The 25,489-nt window shown below is 33.8% G+C and overlaps 1 protein-coding gene and 1 pseudogene across 1 annotated transcript; both read left to right on the top strand.

The window, feature by feature from the left end:
• Positions 1–16,750: 16,750 nt before the first annotated feature.
• On the top strand, positions 16,751–20,225 carry LOC114743120 (probable pectin methylesterase CGR3; annotated as a pseudogene).
• Positions 20,226–21,743: 1,518 nt separating this feature from the next.
• On the top strand, positions 21,744–25,365 carry LOC114743129 (protein trichome birefringence-like 13). The gene is given in 7 exon segments (XM_028931324.1): positions 21,744–22,167; positions 22,828–22,884; positions 22,887–23,004; positions 23,212–23,352; positions 23,521–23,641; positions 24,134–24,268; positions 24,873–25,365. Coding segments are annotated over 7 exon segments (1,254 nt in total). The 5' UTR covers positions 21,744–21,749; the 3' UTR covers positions 25,137–25,365.
• The last annotated feature ends 124 nt before the right edge of the window (positions 25,366–25,489 follow it).

Below are 25,489 nucleotides of genomic sequence, written 5' to 3'. Positions count from 1 at the left end.
ATTCATCTGTGTATGGGCTGTTGTCATTACGTATTCGACGTGTAAACCAACTGGGAAACTCTTTGTGGACTCTTTTATCAATGTCAGCAGAACGCGCACGGCCCCGTAGCTGACGCCTGAGATAACTCCTAAACTCACTATAGTAAAGTGTAATTTGTTAGAAGAGTCAGTAAGAAACAAATATAAAGTGTAAAAGCTAGTGAGCTTATATGATATATATACTTACTGCATGAAGGGTTCAACTTGGCTGCAATTTATCAAAACGTGTCTGTGTGCCTGGAGTTTCTCTGTAGGAGTGAGTCTGAAGAATTCATATCCTCCAACTGGTTTCCCAACAGGAGGAAATAAAGTTGACGTGGAAGGACCGGGAGGAGAATCATCTACGCGACGCGGGCGGTTAAAAGATGTCTCCATGTCATCAAAGTACCTCGAACAGAAAGTTAGGACCTCATCTCCGGAATAACCTTCTGCTATTGACCCCTCAGGCCATGCCTTATTCCTAACATATGATTTTAATTTTCCCAAGTACCTGTAAGTTAAAATTGCATTAATAATTACGAGTAAATGAAAGAACAATGTGAAATTTAAAGAGGCGGGAATAAAAGATAATCTAGTACCTCTCTATAGAGTACATCCATCGATAGTGAACTGGGCCAGCAACCTTTGCTTCTCGAACAAGGTGGACAGTCAAGTGAACCATAACAGTAAAGAATGATGGAGGAAATATCATCTCCAAGTGACAAAGTGTAAGAATAATTTTATTTTGCAGCTGATCAAGCTCTTCCGCTACCAAGACCTTCGCACACAACTTCTTGAAAAATGAACATAATTCTACCAAAACCACCGATACATCAGAAGGAAGTGTGTTTTTCAAGCCAATGGAAGTAACTGTTGCATAAGAACATGAGAGTCATGACTTTTCAACCCAGTAACCTTTCGAGCCTGCAGATCGATACACCTTGAGATGTTGCTAGAATATCCATCTGGTACTTTTATGTTCTTCAACGTCGAGAGGAAGATATCCTTGTTCTGCTTTGTCAAGGTGAATTTAGCTGGCTGAAACTTGTCGTTTTCATCAGGCCAAGCCTCTTCACGAATTCCCCAGGCTCGTAAATCTTTTCTAGCTGCGAGATGGTCTTTGGACTTTCCAGCTTCATTGAGCAACGTATATAGCACATTATCGCACACATTTTTTTCAATGTGCATAACATCCAAACTGTGTCGTAGCAAATTAGATTCCCAATAAGGAAGAGTGAAAAATATGCTTCTCTTCCGCCATTGCATAGGTTGCGTATCAGATGTCCCACGAGATCGTCGTCCCAATCGTTCGGGATCCACACTCTTACCAAACTCGATATGAACATCTTCTAACTGCCGCAAAATATCCATACCAGACAAAGTAACAGGAGGATCTCTCTTCTTCTGTTTCCCATCGAAGCGAATCCGTTGCAATCTAAGTCTGTGCTTGGAATCAAGGAACCGTCGATGTCCTATGAAGCACCACTTGCGACTGTGTGGAAGGCGACATGGCACAGAATCAAAATTGCACTCAGGACAGGCCAACCCAGTATGCACATTCCAGCCAGACAAAGTTCCCAAACCGGGAAAATCACTTATTGTCCACATCAAGGCTGCACGGAGATTGAATAGTTGCTTGTCATGTGAGTCATATGCCTCAACACCATTCGTCCATAGGTCGAGCAATTCGTGTATCAACGGTTGCAGGTATACGTCAATATCATTTCCTGGTGCTTTCTTGCCAGGAATGATCATGGAAAGCAAAAAGGAGCTCTGCTTCATGCACATCCAAGGTGGTAGATTGTATGGAATTAACACCACCGGCCAGATACTGTAACTTGTGCTCATGTTTCCGAAGGGATTAAAACCATCGGTTGCCAATGCAAGACGTACATTTCTAGGATCATTGGCAAAGTCTGGAAATTTCGCATCAAACGCTTTCCACGCCTCCGAGTCTCGTGGGTGCCTTAACCTACCATCTAGGTTTTCCTCAGTCGCGTGCCACCTCATGTGCTGAGCCATTTTTGATGACATATACATTCTTTGCAACCGTGGTTTCAAAGGAAAGTATCTAAGAAAATAATATATTAAAAATTTAAAATACCGAATATTTAAGTACTAAATATTGACTCAATTTAAGAAAATTGATGACATAATCAATTGTTTTAAGAATTTCAAATATCGAATATTTTTAGAGACGGAACAAGTAACACGCTGTAATAATTTGTACCTGAGAATTTTGGCCGGTTTCTTCTTTTGCTTCTTGCCCTTCCGTACCGACTTATAGCGTGACGTCTTGCATCTCGTACAAATCTCTTTGTTGGCATCATCTCCCCAGTATAGCATACAGTCGTTTGGGCATGCATCTATCTTCTTATAGTTCAAGCCAAGCTTGTTAATAATCTTTTTTGCTTCGTAAAAAGACGGAGGGAATTCAGCTTGGGGGAAAGCATCTCCCAGTAATTCCAGCAACATAGACATCGCCTTGTCAGTCATACCGCACAAGCATTTGATGTGATACAGCCTCACCAAGAATGACAACTTCGAATACTTTGTACACCCAGAATAAAGAGGCTTGTCAGCTTCGGTCATGAGGTCAAAAAATTCCCGAGCAGTTTCGTTTCTTAGAAACTCCGGTTGAGGTCCCTCTACTTCATCTTCGTTGGGATTCGAGCTTTCGTGAACACCAAAAGCATCACGCACAGCATCATTCACGGCATCGGCTTCATCCACTCGAACTCCCATCCGTGAAACTACTGGCACTGACTCAGCACCCATATCTAGCCGTTCCCCATGTAGTTGCCAAAATACGTACTCTCGCGGAAAAGGCTTAAAGATTAAATGTTCCCTAACAATATCTTTGGGATGCCACTTTTTGAAATTACATTTAGGACAGGGACACTGAATCTTACCATTTACGGCAGCATTGGCGAAAGCAAAATCCAAGAAATAGTTTAGACCAGCCAAGTATTGCGGAGTCGACCGGTGCAAGTTGATCCACGACCTATCCATGACTAATAATGCTCAAATTTCGTGAAAATATGACACAGAGCTCAAAGAGAAGTTAAAATGGAATTCAGTTGAAGTGCTTCAGCTTATAAAGGAGGCTGGAGGAACGGTCATTTTTTTGTAGCAGTTACAAAACCGCTACAAATTTGTAGCGGTTTTAACGGAAATTTTCAATTTCCAGCGGTTATTAACCGCTAGAAATTCTAAATATCGGTTACAAACCAATAAATTTCTAGCGGTTTAACGGGAATTTTCTCTCCATCGGTTTTGAATTTTCTAGCGGTTATAAAACCGCTAGAAAATTAGGTAAAATTTGTTAAATTTTCTAGCGGTTCACAATAAAACCGCTACAAAATATGGTTAAAATCCAGTTGAATTTTCTAACGGTTTTTGAACCGCTACAAACGCTATTATTTTTAAATATTAAATAGAAATACCGCACAATAAATTAATAACATTACGAAAATAAATATTTATTAAATTAATAAATGATTATAGAATTATTTTGATTAATTAACATGTTTAACGTGTTTAATAAATTGTAATGTTGATGTTGTAATAAATAAATAAATATTTCAATATTAATTAGTACTTGACATAAATAAAATTATAGAAATAAATCAATAAAGGAAACAAATAAATATAAAATTTAGATAAATATCTAAATAGTATATAAAACCGTAAAATCAAGATTCTAATAAAATCTCATACAATGAAAGCAAATCATGGGTAGGGGCAGAAGCAGCATCATCGTGATCATCCTCTGCTGAATCCTCCGGCTGGGGGTGGGCAGGCCGCTCAGCCTGCTGGGACTGGACTGGCGGATGGGGGGTAGGGGCGGGACTGGTGGCATGTGTAGGTCGGGGATGTCAGGAACCGAGATGTTTGGAGCTATACTGACCACCATATGACGCAGAGCCGTAGCAGCTGCCAAGAGCTGGTCAAGCTGCGTCTGGAGCTGACGATCACGCTCCTGGAACTGACGATCACGCTCCACGATTCTGGCCTCGAACTCTTGTCTGAGCTCCTCTCGCAATTCCTCTGAGGATGAGGAACCCGGCCGCTTCGCACTCGCATGAGAGCTCCCAGCAGTATATGAAGGGCCAGCGCCACTTGAGCGGGGCAACCTAGTCGGTGTAGGTCCAAGTCCAAGCCCGCTAACTCGACCAGGGTGCTGCGGCCGGCCACGACCCGCTAAAAGTGAGGCGGTGGGATCCAAGGCAGACCCCTGAGACTCACGCAACTCGGAATCGACCTGAGTCATCCGTGCCTACCAAAATTAATATAAAGAAGTTAATTATAATATAATGATATCTACACTGTGATATTATATTAATATTTAATTTATTACTTACCGCTATCTCCTCAACCTCATCCGACGCACGCCCGTCTCGGGGTCTATACACCATCGACCACATCTCGCCATAAGTGGGCGTGTATCCCTGCTCCTACTGCGTCTTTTCCCTCTATAAATGAAATCAAAGAAATAATTAGTTACAAATTAAATACATCTACATATTTAATAAATTTATTTCAAGTACTCACAATCTCGTCATAAGTGATCGCAAAGCTCCTGGATCCAGCCCTATGACGTATCGTCTGATGCCTAACGCTCCTAGCATTTCTCCTAGAAAGAGCCTGAAGCAAAATGTAAAAAAATTAAATTAAATGAGTCAAGTCGGATAAAAAATAAAGAAATTATAATTAATACAATATTATCATACCATCTGGTCAGCCGTCATCCTAAAATAGACGTAAGTGGACCAGTCTTGGTCCGGGACTCCACCAGGTACATCTGCCAGTATCTCCTGGAGGGGCCTCGTCCCGTCACCTTTCTTCTCCCTCCACAGGTCGGCCCTCCTGTTCTTCCATGCCATCCCAAGCCTCTTGATCGTGTCAGCCCTCAACTCCTCCCCCAGAATAAATTTACTCTATGATTAAAATAATAAATTAACTAAATAACAAATTATAAACAAATAATTAAGCAATTTCAATAATCAAAAAAATTAGTTTTTAACTAATTTAACAATATTATAAATAAAATATAAATTAATCAAAAACAAATAATAATTAAACAATTAAGTAATTTAAATGAAAAAATATTTTTACTCAACTAAATTTAAAATTATTATAAGTAATAAATTAATGAAATCAATAACAAATTATTTCATTTAACTACTTTTAAATAATTTAAATAAAATATATATATTCATTTAACTACTTTTAAAAATATTATAAATAACAAACAAATTAAATAAATAAAAAATTATAATCAAACAATTAAATTATTTGAAAACAAAATATATAATCATTTATTTAAATTAAAAAAAATTATAAATAACAATTTTATATTACCTTCATCATTTCCCAGCCTTGCTGCTTCTTGTCTGAGGTGATCTTCTTCCAGTCCTGCACGTAGATGGGGAACAGCGTCCACTGCTGACCAAGGAGGCGCACGTACTTGTTGTACAACTGGCCACCTTTCTTCGTCGGTTGGCCCAACTCATTGAGCGGCACAACCACTCGTCCGCCCGTCATCATAGACAGCTCTCTGGCTGTCAGCCTCCGATAGGACCTGTTCCCCTCAGTGTCTGCAAAATTTAATTAAGAAATAAATTATATATCAATAAATTAATACAATTTCTATATAAATTAAATACTGATCAAAACTTTAAAAAGTTAAATAAATACTTACCGACAAATTCCACCTCATAACCAGCCTGACGTCTCGGAGCAGGACGCTGTGCAGCCTGGGGATACTCATTCCCCTGATCCTCTCCTCCTCCTCCTCCTCCTCCTCGTCAGCAGCATCAGCATGGGGTTGCTCATCCCCAGTAAAATGAGCCTCCTCAGTCCGCTCAACACCATCCTGCTCCATAAAACTGAGGATATCCTCCTCGCTCAGATCGTAGTCATGAATGCTGGGGAATGGCTCACCAGCATCATGATGAACCTCATTGGGTCCAGCTCTCTCAGGATCAACTGGGTCTTTCCCGTGTCGACGAGGCATCCTAATAACAACAAATAGTAATTTTATAAATGAAATAAAAAGAAAAATTATTTATAAGCTATAACATAATAAAATAAATAAAATAAAACATAAAATAAAAATTATTTATCAATAAATTACTATTTTTACCTGAAAATAAGGATCTGCAACTGAATCAGAACTCGAATATGTTTGTGAAGAAAATTCAGCAGAGCTTCGCTTCCAGAACGATTGAAGAAGTGAGAGTGTGGAGGGGTATATATAGACCGACGATTTCTAGCGGTTAGGCACAAAACCGCTAGAAATTTCTAGCGGTTTTGAGCCGAACCGCTAGAAATTCCCAACGGTCACATGTGCCTCGGGAATTGGCTAGCGGTTCGGTCCAAACCGCTAGCAATTTCTGGCGGTTCGGCCAAGAACCGCTAGAAATTCTGGCGGTTCGGTCCAAACCGCTAGCAATTTCTGGCGGTTCGGCCAAGAATCGCTAGAAATTCTGGCGGTTCAGGACCGAACCGCTAGCAATTTCTAGCGATTCGGCCAAGAACCGCCAGAACTTCTGGCGGTTCGGTCCTGAACCGCTAACAATTTCTAGCGGTTCGGTCCATAACCGCTAGAAATGCTAGGGGTTTGGACCGAACCGCTAGAAATTTCTAAACTCCTCGGGGAATGAAAAAAATTTCTAGCGCTTTTGTCATCAAACCGCTAGAATTTTTCGGGTTTCTAGCGGTTATTAGCTGAACCGCTAGAAAGTAAACGCTAAAATTTGGCGCCAAGTTCCCGCCAAAGCCCGGGGAATTTTCTAGCTCTAATTTTCTAGCGGTTAGGTGGTAACCGCTAGAAATGTGCGGGTAATGGTCAAACCGTCTGTATTTGCAGCGGTTTTTATAGGAACCGCTAGGAATATTTGGAATTTCTAGCGGTTTTGTTGAACCGCTAGAAATGTTCCGCTGCTATTTCAGCAATTTCTTGTAGTGTGGGGGGATCCAAGGATCGAAAATAAGCAACTCATGAAGCGAGGCATGCTTCGCTGCAATCCCATGTGCACAAGAATTATGATTTATGAAGACGGGTTCGGATCCTCCTCCTCTTCTTCTTCTGTTTAACTAAAATCCTTTATCTTTAGATTAAAAAATGGTTTAAATTTAATATTCATAAATCAGTTTGAATTTAATATTTTATGAAACTATTATTCATTCCCTTAGGTAATAACTAATCGAATCATATCCATCAAAATACAACATGCAACTTATTCTCACATACTGAAAAAATTTAAATTAATAAAAAAATTTAATTTTATCCGTATTAAAGTTTTTTCTTTTTTTATATTTACAAGTTATTATCATTTCTTTCTCCTGGTACTTTATTTCCAACTAAAATTAAAAATGATTATTGAATACCTTATATTTGTAAATGAACAATACTGACATCGATTCCTTATATTTATTACGTCAAATTTTTTAATAATAATAAACTATATATACTATTTTTAAAATATTAATATTTAATTATAAACACATATCGAAATATTAGAATGCATAATCATGTGTAATTAAATGAGCTAAATATTTGTTTTGTAATTTTATATTCGAGGGAGGTTGGTCGAAACGATATGCAATCAGCGCATTATCATTAGTTACTTTCTTTGCGAGCCACACAAACGCACCCCCACATGTATTACATAACTGCGTTCCGGGCCCACCCCATTTTAGGTATTCACCTTGCTTTTGCTTTTTGTATTACATAAAGTGTCTTTCACAATTGTCAACTAAACTTTTAAGCGATTCTGTGCATACTTTTTAGATAAAGTTTTATGTTCAATCGCTGTGAATATTAAAAATCATTTTTTTTAAAAAAAGGTCACATCGAGGAACTTGAAATAATTATTAAATAATTTTTTATCATTGTAGCAAAATGTAAAATAAACTCTGCTTTTCAAGAATTTTTTAAAAATAAATTAATATGTGTAGATTTAATACATGTATTCATAACTAAGTAAATGAGATATATATGCTAACTTTTTTAATCAATAATCTCTTTTACTCTATGAAAATAAGATATTCATAATGAATAGATATTATCTTTCATTAAATTCCCAATCAATCATATGCATTAAAACTGTTTCAAGATGAAAATTTCTTAACATATGGAATTATCATATAGACTACTTGGGGCAAAATATATAAATATTAAAGGCAAAATCTATTGAGGTCTTATATTAAAAATCAAATTAAATATCTAACTAACTTTTATATTAAAGATCGAAGGTATTACAATACCTCAGTTTATTATGTCTCCCATATTCATATGTTTTTTTAAAAAACAAATTATTCATATTAACTACACATATTACAAGAATTTACATTAAGGGTAGTTTAATTCAAATAATTAAAATGGTATTTTAAAGAAATCAATACACATTTTTTATAAATAATTAATTTAACTAATTTTAAATTTTTTAAATAGATTTTATTTTATATTAAGGATAAAATGCAATATACTAAATGTATGTTATACTCCCTTCGTTCCTTATTATAAGAGACAAATAACCGAAGTACGTTGATAAAAAAACAGTTAAAATAGTTAAGAACAATTAATATGTAAAAAGTATATTTTTTTTCAAAAATGCCCTCATTAGTAAGGAGAGAGAGCATGAGAGAAAACAATTAAATTATTAAAAGAAAGAGAAGTGGGAGGGAGAGAGAGTGTGAATTAGAGATAATAAATATGGGTAAAATAGGAAATCAACACAAAAAAGTAGAGACAACTTTTAAGTGTCTCTTATATATAGGAACATGCTATAAGCATCAAATGTCTCTTATAATAAAGAACGGAGGGAGTATCTTTTTTTTCCCAATCCTCCACCATTCAGGGGGAAAAAAAACTCGCGCGCACCCTATTTAGAGATGATCAAACACACTATATTAAAAAAAAAACAAAAAAGAGATGATCAGACACCAGTAGAACTTAAGGAAGTGTTTGTGTCAACGGGACAAACAGTCCTGACAAACGGCCTGCGCATGACGTTTGGAGTAATTCACAGACATAAAGGCTATTTTGTCCGAATTTCTTTCTAAATTAAAATTACAACATTAATGATAAGGTTTTTCTTCAACTCGTGAAAATTAGAGCATGAAATTTATCAAGTTCGTGATTGTTGATGTAGATGCTTCATGGTTATTGTTAATTTGAAAACACGTTCGAATTAGAAATTAGCACTTAGCAGCAATAATTGGATTCTTAGTTGGCAAAAACAAAACAAAAAATTGGATTCTTAATTTCATGCGATCGTTTTCGGCAACAATGATACTCATCGCTAAATCTAACACTACGTATTACAGTAGTAGAAATTGAAAAATCAATTTCTCTATCAAATTCAAGCGCTTATTGTTTACTTTCAATATATTTCACATATACTACGAAAATCTTAAGTTTTATTAAATTTAAAAATTTAATATCTTTTCAACTGTATCTTTATTTAATATACATTATATATTATGAGAATAAAATCAATATAATAATAAATGAAATGTGAAATTATATATTCATATAAAAAAATTTCTACCTTATAAATAGGATTAGAAATTTTCTTATCTCTTTACCATATAAACAGGACCCAGAGAATATGTATGTATGAATCAGCACACGTATATGGCACGTGTACCGCAATATATCTACTCGTATTGGGGCCACGTCCTCACGCGGTCGATGAAAGCGCAATTAATGACTAATTAAATATGATGTTACTGTTAGCACTTAATAGTGATCGTTCTGTCTTTGGACCAAAAAAAAATAATAATAATAGTGATCGTTCTGTCTAAGTGCTTAATTAGCATTAGCCCTTCCAAACACGAAAGAGTCAATTTTGACCTTATCCCAAACGTCCTTAATTAGCTGACTAGCGTCCCTTACCTACTCCCCCTCTGTCTTTTTCTTTTTTCGGTAAGACTAATTTCCCATTTGCTTCAAAGAATATATGCCTCTTGCGGCTCTATGATGTAAAACTTAATTAAAGTTGATGTTTATTTTATATGTAAATCATATTTCACATATTTACTAATTTTTTAAAATTAATTTTATTGATATTCTCTCAATAATAAGCAAGTATGAGAGGGAGAGGAAAAGTTAAGAAATATTCAAATTAACTAATTTAACTAACATTTTTATATATTCAAATTAATTAGTTTGGTCTTACAATATGAAACAAAATAGTATATAATGGAATGGTGATTACAGGATATTTATTTAGTATACCGTCTATCCTCAATATAACACTCAGTTTGTAGTTTTATATTTAGGATGGGATATTGTATGTCATTGAGAAATCATGGAACTGAATTTTATGTTTATTCATAAAAAATAAAAAAAAACTGCTGTGAAGTAATTTTTTACCTCTATCAAGACCAAAAATAATGGGTATATATAAATTTGTGAATTTTGATTAATTGGGATTTGGGAGTATGCATAAATATCCACAGGTTGAATTATGCAAGACTGTATCCGAACTGCATGATATGTAATAGGGATAGATTACCTATTTTGTTGTCCAGTTAGTAATAAAAGATCTAGTTTATAGTTTAATTTAATCTATAAATTAGATCTTATATTATTAAGGGTTAAAGTTAAAATGTTATAATCAACATTATATTAGATTCTTTTACTATGCTAACAAAACATTTGAATTGGCAAATTAATTAAAGTGCATCAGGATGAGAGTATGGATAGCAGAAGATAGATTGGATATCTCAATCAAATTTGCTCTATTAGAATGCAAGGCCGAATACTGGTAGTTACCTCAGCGGAGCTAAGTTGATTTCTTTTCTTTCTTTCTTTTTTATTTTTTTGCTAAAGTATAGGTATCCTCTTATTAGAGACAATCTTATTCGAGACACTATTGAGTACTAAATGTGGACATCTCTCCTAACAGAGATTCAAACCTTGATTCGTCATATTGTGAGGGACTAGTCCCTTCTGTTAGACCCAATTCCTGTTAATAGCTAAGTTGATTTCTACTATCTCTCGATGAGCAGAAAATGTTCGGACGGTTAAGTGGCTAAATAATTATCCTTATATTATATTATTTTGTCGTAGTTGTCAAATTTATTGCTTTCCACTGTCTGAATAAATAAAATTCTCATGAAAGAAAAACCCGATTTGTATTGTACAACTTTTGTTTCTGGCCAAAAGATTTGCATTGTATAACTTTAAAACAGTCAACCTATTTATTAGTTCCAACGTCGGCCACCTTCTAGCATTCAAAAAGACAAAAAGAAAAACTAAAATTAATTTTAATTTTTTTTTTTTAAAAAGAGGGGCTCACGAACACATATATAATTAATTGATTAATTGTACAACATATATTTATTGGTATGTCAGAGGTCTTGTTCAATATTTGCAACATTACGTATACATGCAAGGAAATTTACGTAGCTTGAAAGGATTAGGATACAAATTTTTTTGGTGATAAAATACCTTAAAAAAACTAAAAATTATCTTACAAGGTCAAAGGATTAAAATATTGGACACTTGAAATGATCAGAGCATAACCTAAGACGCACGAATTCGTTAAAAAAAAAAAAAGAAAAAAAGACGAGGGACATTGCCGAAAAATTACCAAGACCGGACTAATTATATAAGAGAGGGCAGGTAAGCTATTCATTAAATTAATGAAAACAAAATAAAATTGAATTTAAAATATGTATATATTGTGATAAAATTGATGATATCCAATTTCTTGCAAGGTACGTAAGCGACGAAAAGTTAAAGGAGTTTGAATATTGTTTGTTTCCATTACATTAGTTTATTACGTGTTCTTAATATTTTTGATGAATTGAAGTTCCTTTTGGAGTTTTGGCCTTAATTGTCTCTTATGACGTGGAATGTTAAGAAGTTCAACCTGTGGCGTCGTATATATAAATATTAAAATTGTATAATTATTTGATTAATAAGACCATTCAAAAGTAATTTAAATCATTCCTCAATTGAAACTCTTTTACATGAATAGTTTGAGAAAAAATTATATAAATTTAAAAGATAAAGTAAATAAAGATTTTATATGTAAATCAAAATAAAACTTATCAATAAGCGTTATATTTTTTGGGTACATTAATTAGCGTTTATTTAAAGGAAATAGAGCACATTCTAACAGCATATTCACAAACACTCGCACCGCTGTCTAATAATAAGACAACAAACGGCCCATGACACGAACTTAGCTACGAGGGATATGATGCCAGCGATTGGCTCAATAGTTGTTTACTAGGAACGAGCTTTCTTCCTCCTCCGTTGACATCTACTCCTCTGTCCAAATCTACAAGTTGTTTGGCAGAATGTTAAAAATACTTATAAATCGTTTATGTAAACCGGGACAAAACTGTTCTCACATATTTATCTTGTATCTTGTAAATTACGATTGAAAAGTTATTTATAAGCTATTCCAAACGAGTCCTATACTAGTCTAAATATTAAACTTGAAACCTGTCACTTTTTTTTTTCAAAATCAACATTTTTTTTATTATAAAGTATTTTTCAGTAATATCTTAAAATAATTTTTAGTATAACTAACACAAAAAAATATTTTTTTGGCCGCGCCCAGTATTTGGCAAGTTACACTTTGAACTATTTTTTTAAACAAGTACCTAATATCCTAAACTAATTTTTAGTACATCCAGTACTCACTCTAGATTATTTTTCATGTAATAACACCCAAACGAACATGGTTATGTGGGTGGCAGTGTGAAACCCGAAATGTCATCCAATAGAAATCGCTCTTCCGATACGAATTTTGATTCTCTCCATTCAGGTCAATAAGAAAAAGTTAATTCTCTAATAACTAATTTAATAATATTAAAAAATTAGTTAAATTAGTTATTATAAATAAGTATTGAGTTTTTAAAATATCCTTATTAATTATGTGTATGTATAGTGTATCGTTTGATGGAACCCTTTAACATATACAATTAATATAATATTTGAAAAAAAATTCCCTCTCATCATAAATATAGAGCAGCTTCTAAAAAGCCTGCTTAATGTAAAAATATATCATTATTGATTTTATTTCTATTTAAAAAAATATACATCTCAAATTTCTCATATTCATTACATAAAGTTTTCTGGTTACACATAACTATGTGTCCTATTAAAAAATAAAAGACACATAACTACGTGAAATTAAAGAACTTGATATAATGAATATAAATAACTTGAGTTAAGTATTATCTTTCATTTTGACTCTCATTTTATAACTCCTAAATCCTAATGCAAATTTCAATAATATCCCTATTAGAAAATAAAATTTGAATTCTGAAGAGAATTAAGGGTTAAAATAGTATGGCATTAAATAGAGGGGAAAAAATAAAAAATAATTCTTACATAATATATAAATTTACTTTCAGTTGAAATAAGAGAGTTTCAAGAAGAGAGACACGATAGAATCCAAACAAACCTCTTGTTGCCTAATGCAAACTGCGGCCGTCTGTCTGGAACTTTATGTTTGCTACAGGCAAGTTGATATCATACTCAATAATTAACAATAATAGCCCTATTTTATTTTTACTGGCGTCGTCAATTTATCGTTCTCCTGGAGGCTGGGGCCACACAAATGCAGCATCCCCAGCTAAGCTATTGGCTGGGCCCTCTTGCTTTCCCAGCTTCAGCAAAATGTACAAAATTCAATTATAAAATAAAATTCACACTTAAAAATAAAAATGATTTACAGCATATTTCAATCCCAATTTTCATAAAGAGAATAAGCTTCTTTCTAATCATATTTCAATTTTCAAGTGTATTAGTTACAATTATTATTATTACAAGAGCTATCTTTAAAGAATTGATAAATATGAGAGATAAAAAGAATTAGATCTTATATTTAAAATCAAAATAAAAATCAAATAAGTTTTTATATTAAAGACAAGAGGTGGTAAATTGCAAATTGTATTCCTCCTCATTTTCTAGTCCCCCCAACACAATCTAATCAATTTAGATGAAATTTGAATGGTGTGGATTTAACTTGAATATTTTATAAAAAATATTATTAAAATATTTACATTAATAAATTTAAATTGATAAAATTTAATATAGATAGCTTAAAATTAGAAGATGAGGAAAGAACAAAAGACAAGCCAAGGGAAGGTGTTAATTTTGTTGTGTTCGCAGAACAATGGATACGATGAAATATCACAATTTCTGGCATGATTTAGGTAATAATAATATTTTTATTACTATAGATAATATTTAAAATCTTCTTTTCCAAAAGATGATGCAATACATTTTATTTTCACCCCAATGTCATTTTCTTTTTAAACTTTTGTCAAATAATTAAGACATTAAAGCCTAATCTTTTGACAAATCACTTCCACCAAGACATGACTAATATTGTTGAAGTCATTTGACCTTACCTTATATACTGTTGCGTCTTAATTAATTATGGCTTAAGTAGGAAATGGCGATTGAAGCGCTTAGTATGTATCACTGTTCACCTTTATTATAATATTACCTTCACTCTTTAATATAATATTTATTTAACTAATTTGATGATATAAAAAAAACTAAATAAATTAATGCTTCTTGTCCTAAATATATTATCTAGTTTGTGATGCAAATTACATTACAAACTAGATATTATATTTAGGATTGGAGATAGTACATAATTATAACATCATAACATATGTTATATGATCTTTTTAAAATACTCCACCCGGTTCATAATAGAAGAAGTTGATTAACTTTTCTCACATACACAAAATAGTAGTTTAATGATTAAATTTGTCCTAAAATGATAGGATTTTTTTATTTTACTTCTAAAAAATTATAAAGTTACTTTTAATGTTATGTTTTTATTATCTCTCATCCCCATCCTATATTTAATAGGAGTGAAAGTGAAAAAATCACATTAATCATTTTGACATATTATATTTTGGATCATAATTTTTTTCTACCCAACATCTTATATTATGAACTAGAGGAAGTGCTTATTATGAGAGATCATGTAATATAAGTTATAATTAAATAATTTATTTATTTTTCTTAATCTTTCCTATATTTTATATTAGGCAGTACATTGATTTCCATTATTGTTATGATTCAAGGTCCAAAAAAAAGGGTTAAAAAATGCTTATCTAAATTTTTGAAAGCTTAGTGCAAGAGCCCAAATCCATCTTAGAAAGCCTTAACGTTTAGAGGTAAGGCAACATTCAACTGACACGGAGTCTAGGCCCAATATCGGTATTTGGGCCTGACAAGCCCAAAGTACTTAGATGAAACACCCGCTTAGTTGGCCTGACGCTTTAATGGCCCTACAACACGAGAAATGATACCAACTAAAATTAATAGTGGTTTGTTATCTCCCAAAAAACAAAAGAAATCGTGGTTCATAATTGTCCAAAACTTAGCTTATAGAGACAGGTCAAATACCGAGGGTAAAAATAATTTAGAATCATGCTAATCATTTAGTTAATTTACAGAATTCAGATTTGGTAAGATTATATTTTATTTGTAATAAAAAATATAAATAATTTAAATTAATTGTTGTACAAAGATTCAAATGAAATGAATTAGTTTCACTTTTTAAATAAAAACAATTAGCACACATATTTTTTTTTAGAGGAATAAATCATGTGAAATGAAGGCTTGTTATCATGTTTGTTTTTACGTTAGTTTTGATGATTTATATTAATATTATACTCTTCAATCCTAAATATAAAACTTTTATACTAGTATGTATAAGGGTCTTATATTAAGATCGGAGAAAATAATGTGATTCTAAAGAAAAAATAAAACTCATTATGAAAATCATGGATTGACAATAAAGGGAGTCACTGAGACTACGCGCAACCATTAAGGATCCATACGTGCTCTTTTTTCCGGTCTCAAAAAAAAAAAATACGTGCTCTTTTTTCGGTTTTTTTTTTGGGGGTTTGTTTTTTTAAATAAAATTTATATTTATCTTATAATCTTGCAGATTTGTTTGTCTTTTTTACCTTATACCCGAATGACAAGCATTAATTTATCGTCTTCCACGCATCATAAATAATCAAATAAAATAAGATATTTAATACATCTCACTGTTTATTTTTAAAGTAATACTTTAATCCTAAATTCAAGCGCTAGCCATGATAATTTTTAGATTTATATCATATTAATACACAAAATAGTTTCCATGCCTGCAAATAGAATCAATTTTTCTAAACTCTTTCCACCATAATCAAAAATTAATTTATAAGATTCAACCAAATCAAAAAAGAAATAAAAAAAAATCAACGAGTGAAGTCTATGGAGTATTAAACAACCATTCTTAATTACATATTACGAGGAGATTAAAGAAGTAAGTGAGTTAGTTATTTGTCCTAAATAGTGTCTGTCTTTCCTAAAATATCCTTGCTAATCAAGGTATTAACTAGAACTAATATCATCTTTAGAAGACTACTTTGAAAAAAAAATATAAATATGAGAGACAAAGTGGATTGGGGTCTATATTTATAACCAAAATAAAAATAAAATTCTTATATAAGAACCGAGTAGTATTATACTTCCAAGATAAATAACCAGTTTCTAAAAAGCAAACAAAAAAAAAAAAAAAAAAAAACTTAACTCGTGCAGGATAGCAGGCGCATTTGGCACTTATCTACCATGCGCCTTGCGCGCCATCACCATTCACCATCAGAATGTCCAACCCTCTGCGTCTTCCAGTTCAGTTTCCGAGAGTTCCTCAAGATATGGGACTCTGTATAAATTAAAATGTGATTTTGATTTTTTGACAGTCTAACGAATCAGTGTTGCCGCATGGGTCATAGAATCACCCGAAGGATCATAATGTTCAAGTTAAGAAAACATTATTTTAATTAATGCGCTTGAGTTCTTAGTTTGCATCACTCTTTTGTCTGTGTGAGCTTCGAGGAAGATAACCGTAGATCTGAGTCGTGAACCAAGAGATTTACCTTCTTTGATTTTGTATCAGGTAACCTTCTTCCAGCTTCCCAAATGATTAACAGTCAATTTGCGCTATCTTTTAAATGATTAACCTTTTTCGGGGCGGATGTGGATTTGTTATATGACTTGGAGCTTGAATCCACTGCAATAGCTAAAACTTTGCATTATTACATAATTACTTTTGAATTTTTGATATATTCTGAGCATGCTTTCTGGATGTCATGAGCTATTTGTAAATTTGTAACAAATATGATTGCATAAACGTATTAGATTGAGAACACTATATTGAGCCTGCTGCTAGAACATATGCTAGGTTTAAGAAGCTCGTTGCTATCATCATGTCAAGGAGGCCAGTACATCCTGCTCGCGTTTCACCCGGTGGAGGAAATGTACCCTTTGTGGCTTCAATTCGGTCTAAATCTCGCAACTCCCCCTTCCTATCCATTGGGCTTCTTGTCCTGGTACTTCTAATTTTTATTCTATTTCTGTTGAACGGGTATCTGAATTCAGAGATACCTGGCATCTTTAGGTTTGGTATGCGATATTTCTAATGGCCTGTTTGATGCTACTGTGTTGCACCGAACAATTCCTACATTTGTCCCTGCCAGCCGCTCTTTCCAAAAATTCTGCGTTTTGTTATATTTCGTGGTAGTTGATCCAGAGTTTTTGGCGAGGCTTAATTTCACTAGACTGTATACTTAATTGATTTATTTTTTAAAATTTCAGGGCGCTATCCTTCTCATTGGTTATTGTTATAGCAATTCAGGTTTGTAACAGGGATCTTGAGTCCATGGATCTTTCATTCTTGTGCATCAAATTTCAATCAATACAATTTCAGGGCTTCTCAATCATTCATGTTGTGTGAATTTGGTTTTGTCAGTCAAAATGCTGCTACAGGCAAGGCTAACTAAGTTGAATAGACAAATGAATTGCCTTAACTGCGACTGGAAAAACATCAAGGAATAAAATTGAATTATATTGATAGAAATTATGGCATCATCATGCTATGCTCTGTTATTATTCTCGAATTGTCAACTTTATGTTGGCCAAAAAAAAAAAAAGAATTGTCAACTTTATAAAAGAAATAAACATAATGCAAATTTTGTTTGAGATCTGAGACGAGGTGAAGATACTCTGAATCCTGAGCTTCCCTTTCCTTTGAAATTGCAGGTGGGGCAGACGGTGGTCTGAAGGGGTTAAGTAAACTTGAAGGTAATTAATTATACGATTTTTGTGACCTTTCTCATGCTTTCAAAACATTCTTTATGTGGGAGAACTTGGTCATATGTTTATTTGAGGTTGTAATGCAGAATTACTTCAATTTCTCTTTCTTCCAATTTTTCTTATTAGCATGTACATGCAGGTGGTGCTACATGCACATTAGAAGTTATAAAAGCATTGCCAGTTTTGAAGAAAGCATATGGGGACAGCACACGAAAAATTTTACATGTTGGCCCTGATACTTGTTCTGTGGTGTCTAGTTTGTTGGCAGAAGAGGATACTGAGGCATGGGGGATAGAACCATATGAGTTAGATGATGTTGATGCAGATTGCAAGAGTCTTGTTCACAGGGGCATTGTGCGTGTAGCTGACATAAAGTTTCCCCTACCCTATCGTGCAAAATCATTTTCTCTTGTTATTGTGTCAGAAGCATTGGATTACTTATCTCCGAGATACCTTAATCAAACTTTGCCAGAGTTGGTCAGGGTATCTGCTAATGGCGTTGTCATCTTCACTGGTACATGATATATTCCCTTCTGTTGATTCTTTTCTTCCAAATTTATATTTTTAACATTAGAATCTAACAAAATATAGTTTTGAACTAGATTTTTGTTGGGCATCTCTTTTGGCATATTTATTTGACCATTTAAAGGAATACATTCATGCAATACAGAAGCCATCTTTCTAATTTTGTGTATATTGACGTGGAAATGACGGAGTGTGATGACGTTGTGCAATCCTTGTAGCTAATCTCACTTGGTGGGATTTGGCTTATTGTTTTTGTTGATACATGGAAAGGAAAAACGAGATGGGGACATAAGTCACTAAATCTCTAAATTCCAACTATGTGCATAATTAAGTGTGTGACGAACTGCTGGTGGTAGCCAATTTACAATTTGTCATGGCTCAGTATAATTTTGCGTGATTTTCCTCCTGTAATTTTTTTTGTGTGCTTATCTGAAGTAATTAATTTCTATGTTATTGATATCAATACAAGTCGGTCCTAACTTACATTTTTTATAACTTAACTTTTTCTTGGTGTGTTTTTCCACAAATTGTGTCACTGTGTTGTATATGAATGAAGTTTTGATTTTCTTTTTCTTTTTCCTGATCATTCATTTTCATGCAGGATATCCAGGTGAGATAAAAGCTGGAAGCAGAGATGCGGCCAAGTTTGGTCGTCCGGTAAGTGATTTATGTTGGATTTCAATGGTTATTGCTAATTTAAAATTTAAATTTGGAAGGCAAAGGAGTCATTAATGGTTGATTTGGTATGCCCTTGGTACGATGGCATACTTTGAAATCTGTAATTTATATGTGATGATCAAGAGAATGGCGCTGATCAGTTCTTTCTATGATCACATTCATTCGGGCTTTATCTAAGTTTTCTTTCAAACCATTTCAAATTTTGTAGGAAATACTGAAAAGTTTGTCTGTTGAAGTAAAATACACAGCTCTGATGAGATTTTGTGTTTATAGGCCAAACTGCGCAGCCCATCTTGGTGGATAAGGCTTTTTTGTTCAGAATAGTTTAGAAGAGAATGAAGTTGCGGGAAAGAAGTTTGAACAGCTTCACTCAAGGGTTCATACACACCAGCTTGCCAAGTGTTTCACCTCAAATCATTCCCCTGAAAATTTTGGTTTTATATCTTACAACCCAGCTCACTGTTAGAAATGATGCCGTCAGAGAGCAAATCAGACACTCAAAGGGTAATGCCCTTACTTATATATTACAGAGGCTATACAGGTCTTGTATTTACATTCTAAATTATGATGCTGATGAGATAATATAGGCAAGTTTTCTGTGGGTCTATCTAGGTTAGTTAATAGGTTGATGCCAATGTCGACTCCTTGGTTTTATGATTTGTTGTGTAAGAACAGTACTGTAAAGTTTCTCAGATATTTGGTCACTAGATTGCCAAAAAGCGAGCTAGGCCTAGCGGCAAGGGAAAATCTCAACTTTTGGGAGTTTGTATCAGAATTCAGGTCTTGTAAGATCAATGATCTCACTAATGTATTGAAGTCTCCTTCTGTTTAATACTACTATGCTAGTTGGAATCTGGAAGCATGTTTGACATGATGCCATTAATTATTAAAAAAATTCAAAACTCTATTGTGTGTGTTGAAGTTACATGCATACAGAGCTACAGTAATTTGTGTGCAATAATATTAGGTGTAAATTACAAAAAATGCAATCAAATTTCCACGGTTCAATATTATCGGAATTTCATTAAGGACTTGTTAGGTAAAACTTCAAAGTTTTCGATTCACTGTTATTTATTTTGCGTTAAAAATTATCTTTTGTATTTTTGAAAATTTAACAATTATCATATATTCATTATTTTATTTAATTAATACATATAAATATATTTTGATTAGAAATAAAATAATTGTATTTTATCTTCTAATGGTTTGGGAGGAAGGGATACAAGTGTGAATGTTGAAATAAAAACTTGAATATTTGCCAAGAAAAGGCATTACTTTCCTTTTATTTTATTTAAAAAGTAAAAATGTATATTCTAATATAGTGTTAATTCAAATATGTTTTATGTAATTTAGCTCCCTTTTTGTCGTTTGAATAATCACTCCACTTAGAGAAAAATACTCACGACTATCTCCCAAAGCATTAGCTCACTTCACGGTATTATAAATTGAATATTGTCTCAATGACCTTTTAACACTTTGAATAATCATCTTCGATAGGTTAACATGATCTACCTGGATAAGGAAATAGGAATTCTGTTGATTGCATCAAGACTGAACAAAGCAACAAATCGAACGAAGTATTTGTTTTTTCAAATAGAAAAAATATTTTTTTTTAAACTACGAAAAAGGGGCAAAGGGTGAAAAATCTCTGAAGTTGTTAGAGTGTAAGCAGTCACTTTCATCAAATGGGATTAAGAAATGCAATCTTTTTTTTTTTTTGACAATAAGACATGCAATCCACTAAAGGACAAAATAAGTAATTAAAAGTATATTTCAATATTTTACAGAATTATTTTCCTAAAGAAATATGTGATAGAGTATTGTTGCAACTAAGTTTCTATTTTAGTAACAAAACAGGTGATTGAAAATCGACATTACATTTTTTTATAGATAAAATTTTAAAACAAGTTTGCTAATAAGGGAAGAGAACATGGAACCAAATGCATTTTCTATTTTTAATAATTCTTTTAAGCTTTCCATATGATATTCTTGAATCTTAATCAACAAACAACATACTAAATCAATGTCTTCATAAGAAATTATCATATACGCTTTATATTTATACTTTTCTCAATAAATGAAGAATTATTTGTATTCTAATTTGTATATTTTTTTTAATTAAATTTTCATTTCAAAATAATATTTTAATCATACATTGAAAACACGAATTTAAGATAAAAAAATTCTAAATTATTGAAATTCATTTCAAATATAATTGTATAATAATTGAAAAAAGAACACCATTAATTACAGAATCTACCCTGTAAACTGTAATATTGTTGTGAAATGCCGTTCCAAAATTAGTAACTCGATTTTGGATCGTTATAATGGCAGCAAGCAAGCAAGCAAGCGTGCGGACAGTTCACAGGACTGAACATGTTCCATGGCCGCGAGGGATCCCAACCCCATCACCAGCGCCAAGAAAGTCCCTCTTTTTCCCCTGCTCTCTCTCATTTGCTTCACTTCCATCTTCCTCATTCTCTCCCAGTTCCGAAAGGCTTCTATTCCTTCGGCATCAACTTCTCCTCATCACAGCTTCGACATCGCCGATGAGGAATTGCGGAGCATCGTTCGGGTCGGGTCCTGCGACTACTCCGATGGATCCTGGGTCTACGATTCGAAGGCGGCAAGTGCTAGGTACGACCACACGTGCAAGGAGATTTTCAAGGGCTGGAATTGTAGGCTGGGCAACAAATCGAACGCCGGAGATATTGTCAAGTGGCGCTGGAAGCCTAACCGGTGTGATCTTCCGGAGTTTGATCCCCTTGGGTTTTTTCGGGATTACAGAGATACCAGCATCGGTATTCTACTTCCCTTTTGCTTTTCGTAGCCTTAGCAGTGTTTTTTACTTGAATTCACTTGCATTCGAGCCAGTTGGAAATGTATAAATCATGTTTGTAAAGTGGGACATCACTTGGTTACTTGGCATCCGGTTGATCTGCATTGCCTGAATGTTCGAATAAGCGAGTATTGGCATTTTTTGGGTCATAGGATCATAACTGAAATGAAAGAATTTAATTATGTTATTGTCATTTAAAATGAAAGGCAACAAATCAAAACTTTTCCATTCCACAGAGCTCAAATTGTAGCATTCCTTTTAACGGAGCAGTTAGATTTGTCTTCTCGGGTTCGTTATTCAAGTAAACTGAGCGTTTTTTTTCATTCAAAGTAAAAAAATATAGCACTTTAGTTCTTGGAAAATTCTGTGAATGTGATTGTCAATTTGATAAACTGTGCGTGTGTTTCGGGCATCACTTTGATATTTGAAGGTACAATTTGGTTTCATTTTCACCTAGAGCTTCTGAGATTATTATAAATCGAAACAAAATTATGTTGTCTTGTATTAACCTGATGATGATACAATCTTTTGAAAAACAAGAATAGGTTCTGTGGGCTCCTAATAATACCAATTTGGCATTTTCAATGATTTATGGCAGCTTTAACTGGTTTTCACACAGCAGGTTTTGTTGGGGATTCCTTAAACAGGAATATGTTTGTGTCACTTTTCTGCACTCTTAAAGTGTGTCCAATGAAGTGAAGAAGTGGCGACCAGCTGGTGCTGACCGTGGATTCACATTTCTGCAATACAATCTCACCATTGCGTATCATCGAACAAATCTCTTGGCTCGTTATGGTAGGTAAGCTTTATTGTCATGATGATTTGATTTGTAATTCTTATTTGAGCTCTTGTTGTAGATTGATGAGTTCACTTTTCAGTATTTTGTAGGTGTTTTTTGTTTCTGCTTTGTCCCGTTTGTGTGATTTACTTGATTTTACGCCATTAATTAGACTGTAATATTTTTGAACTGCATATAAATGATAATTGTTATGCCTGTTTCATGCAGATGGTCAGCTAATGCCAATGGCGGTGCATTAGAATCTCTTGGATACAAAGAGGGTTTCAGAGTTGACGTTGATATCCCAGAAAGCACATGGGCACAAGCTCCAAGCTTTCATGATATTTTAATTTTTAATACTGGCCACTGGTAATTTTTTATTATCTCTATATTTCTTCATTCGATGATGTGTGATTCTAGAAGCTTTCATTTCTAATTAGCTGAGCTGATGCTGGACGGGTTATTCTTCAACATTTTAGAAGATTTCATGTGACAGCTTTTATGATTTTTTGAGATTCTTTTTGGTTATGTGAGCAGGTGGTGGGCCCCTTCCAAATTTGACCCTGTGAAGTCACCTATGCTTTTCTTCAACAAAGGTCAGCCAGTAATCCCTCCATTGCCTCCTGATCGTGGCCTTGATTTGGTTTTGGAGCACATGGTATGGCTAATGCATTGCTTTCTTATCCTCTCTAGTGATCAAACCACGCATCCGATATAATACTAGAGCTCTGAAGTTAATTTATGCCATGGTCATGGCTGGTTTTGTCCAGAATTAAATCCCTGTTTTGGGAAATTTTAGAAACTGATTTCCTCACAGCAATTTGTTGCATAGAAGCATACAAGATAATATTGTAGAATGCTTCCTACAAGAATTGCTGCTGTCTAAATCCGAATTTCTAGTTCCCAACTTATGAAGATGAAGAGAGCTCTTTTCAGGTGATATCAGTCATCAAGAGATTGGTGCTTATTGGATAGAAATAAAATTCGGTTATTGAGTGCAGAATGTTTACCCTGATTATTGAAAATCCAGAAGATGCTTATAGTTGTTGATTTATGAACATATTCTGCTGTTGCCAGCAACTCTCTTTTAGCCATAAATTTTTGTGCCAGGTTATCATAATTCAACATTTTGGAATGGTTTTCTTTACAGATATCCTATGTGGAGGAAAGAGCGAAATCAAATGCAGTAAAATTTCTCCGTACGCAATCACCCAGACATTTTGAAGGTGGTGATTGGGATCAAGGTGGTTCTTGCCCAAGGCTCCAACCTTTATCAACAGAGCAGGTGCTTCCTCTAAAAATTGTTTGATATTTGGTTCATCTTTGGAATACCAAAAGGTTTAAGCTGTTCAAATCTTTAACAAATCTCCTCACGCGATAATCTTAATCCTCTACTTTGTATTAATTCTTTTAAATATAAGTAGATGCGGTGGCTTGAATCTCTTTTCTGACCACTTAATTGGAGAGTTTTTAATCCTAATGCCATTTAAGTTTCAGAGAAAATGTTCATGGATAATTTTTAAGAGATAACTTGCATTTCATGCTTCGGATTCTTGTTTCACTTAGAATAATCAAAAGTGGAGATTAGTGAAGTAACATGATGCCAGCCATCTGGGGTTAGTTCAAGTAATAGGGGATTGGGTGGGGGTATGGAAAATTTAAGGTTTAAACTCTCTTGATGTGTTAAACCCAAAAAGAAGATGAAGAAGTAACATGATGCCGTCAAAACAAAATTAAACCTTCAAATACTGAGTTTATGGATTAAAAAAAATTATAAGAAGTGAATTGATATTAGGCTTATCTTTTGTGGAAGGCCAAAATTGAGTTTACTGAATTATATTTACCTGATTTACTTGATATTCTGATCCGGCAAGTTGTTTCCTTCTCAGGTGGAAAACCTTTTCTCAGTGAATAATAGTGGGACAAACGTGGAGACTCGATTGGTCAACGAACACCTTAATAAGGCGCTTTCAGGGTCTAGTTTTGTTGTTTTGGACATAACTCACCTGAGTGAGTTCAGAGCTGATGCTCACCCATCTACGGCCGGTGGGAAGAAACACGATGACTGCATGCACTGGTGCTTACCAGGACTCACAGATACTTGGAATGACTTGTTCATAGCGCATCTATATAATATCAAGAACAGAAATTGATGTTAGCTTATTCATATTCCACATATAAAGAAAAGAAAATTGTTCATATGTTTTCTTGTACTACGCACGTGTTTTGATGACTTTGATTCAACAATTACTCTAGTTCAGTATATAGATTAGAGTGCTTGTTTTTCTCAGTTTTGTCTGAAGTTACAGAGTCGAATTGATGATAAGATGATATGGTTCGCATGATACCAGTTTTAATTATTAGAACAGAAGTGAGTACGAATTCGTTATTTTGATTCTCCAAAAGTTCATCAATTTTTATGTTACTTTCTGTCAGACTTGTATTCTTATTCTTGTTTGGTCCTCCACAATCTAGTCCTTGTTTTGGTGACCCGCTAGTGAATTTG

Source organism: Neltuma alba, unplaced genomic scaffold (assembly GCF_004799145.2).
Source record: "Neltuma alba isolate B1F8T4 unplaced genomic scaffold, ASM479914v2 tig00003947_pilon, whole genome shotgun sequence".
NCBI classification, from domain to species: domain Eukaryota; kingdom Viridiplantae; phylum Streptophyta; class Magnoliopsida; order Fabales; family Fabaceae; genus Neltuma; species Neltuma alba.
Note: the sequence above shows the minus strand (reverse complement) of the source record. Positions and strands in the feature narration are given on the sequence as shown.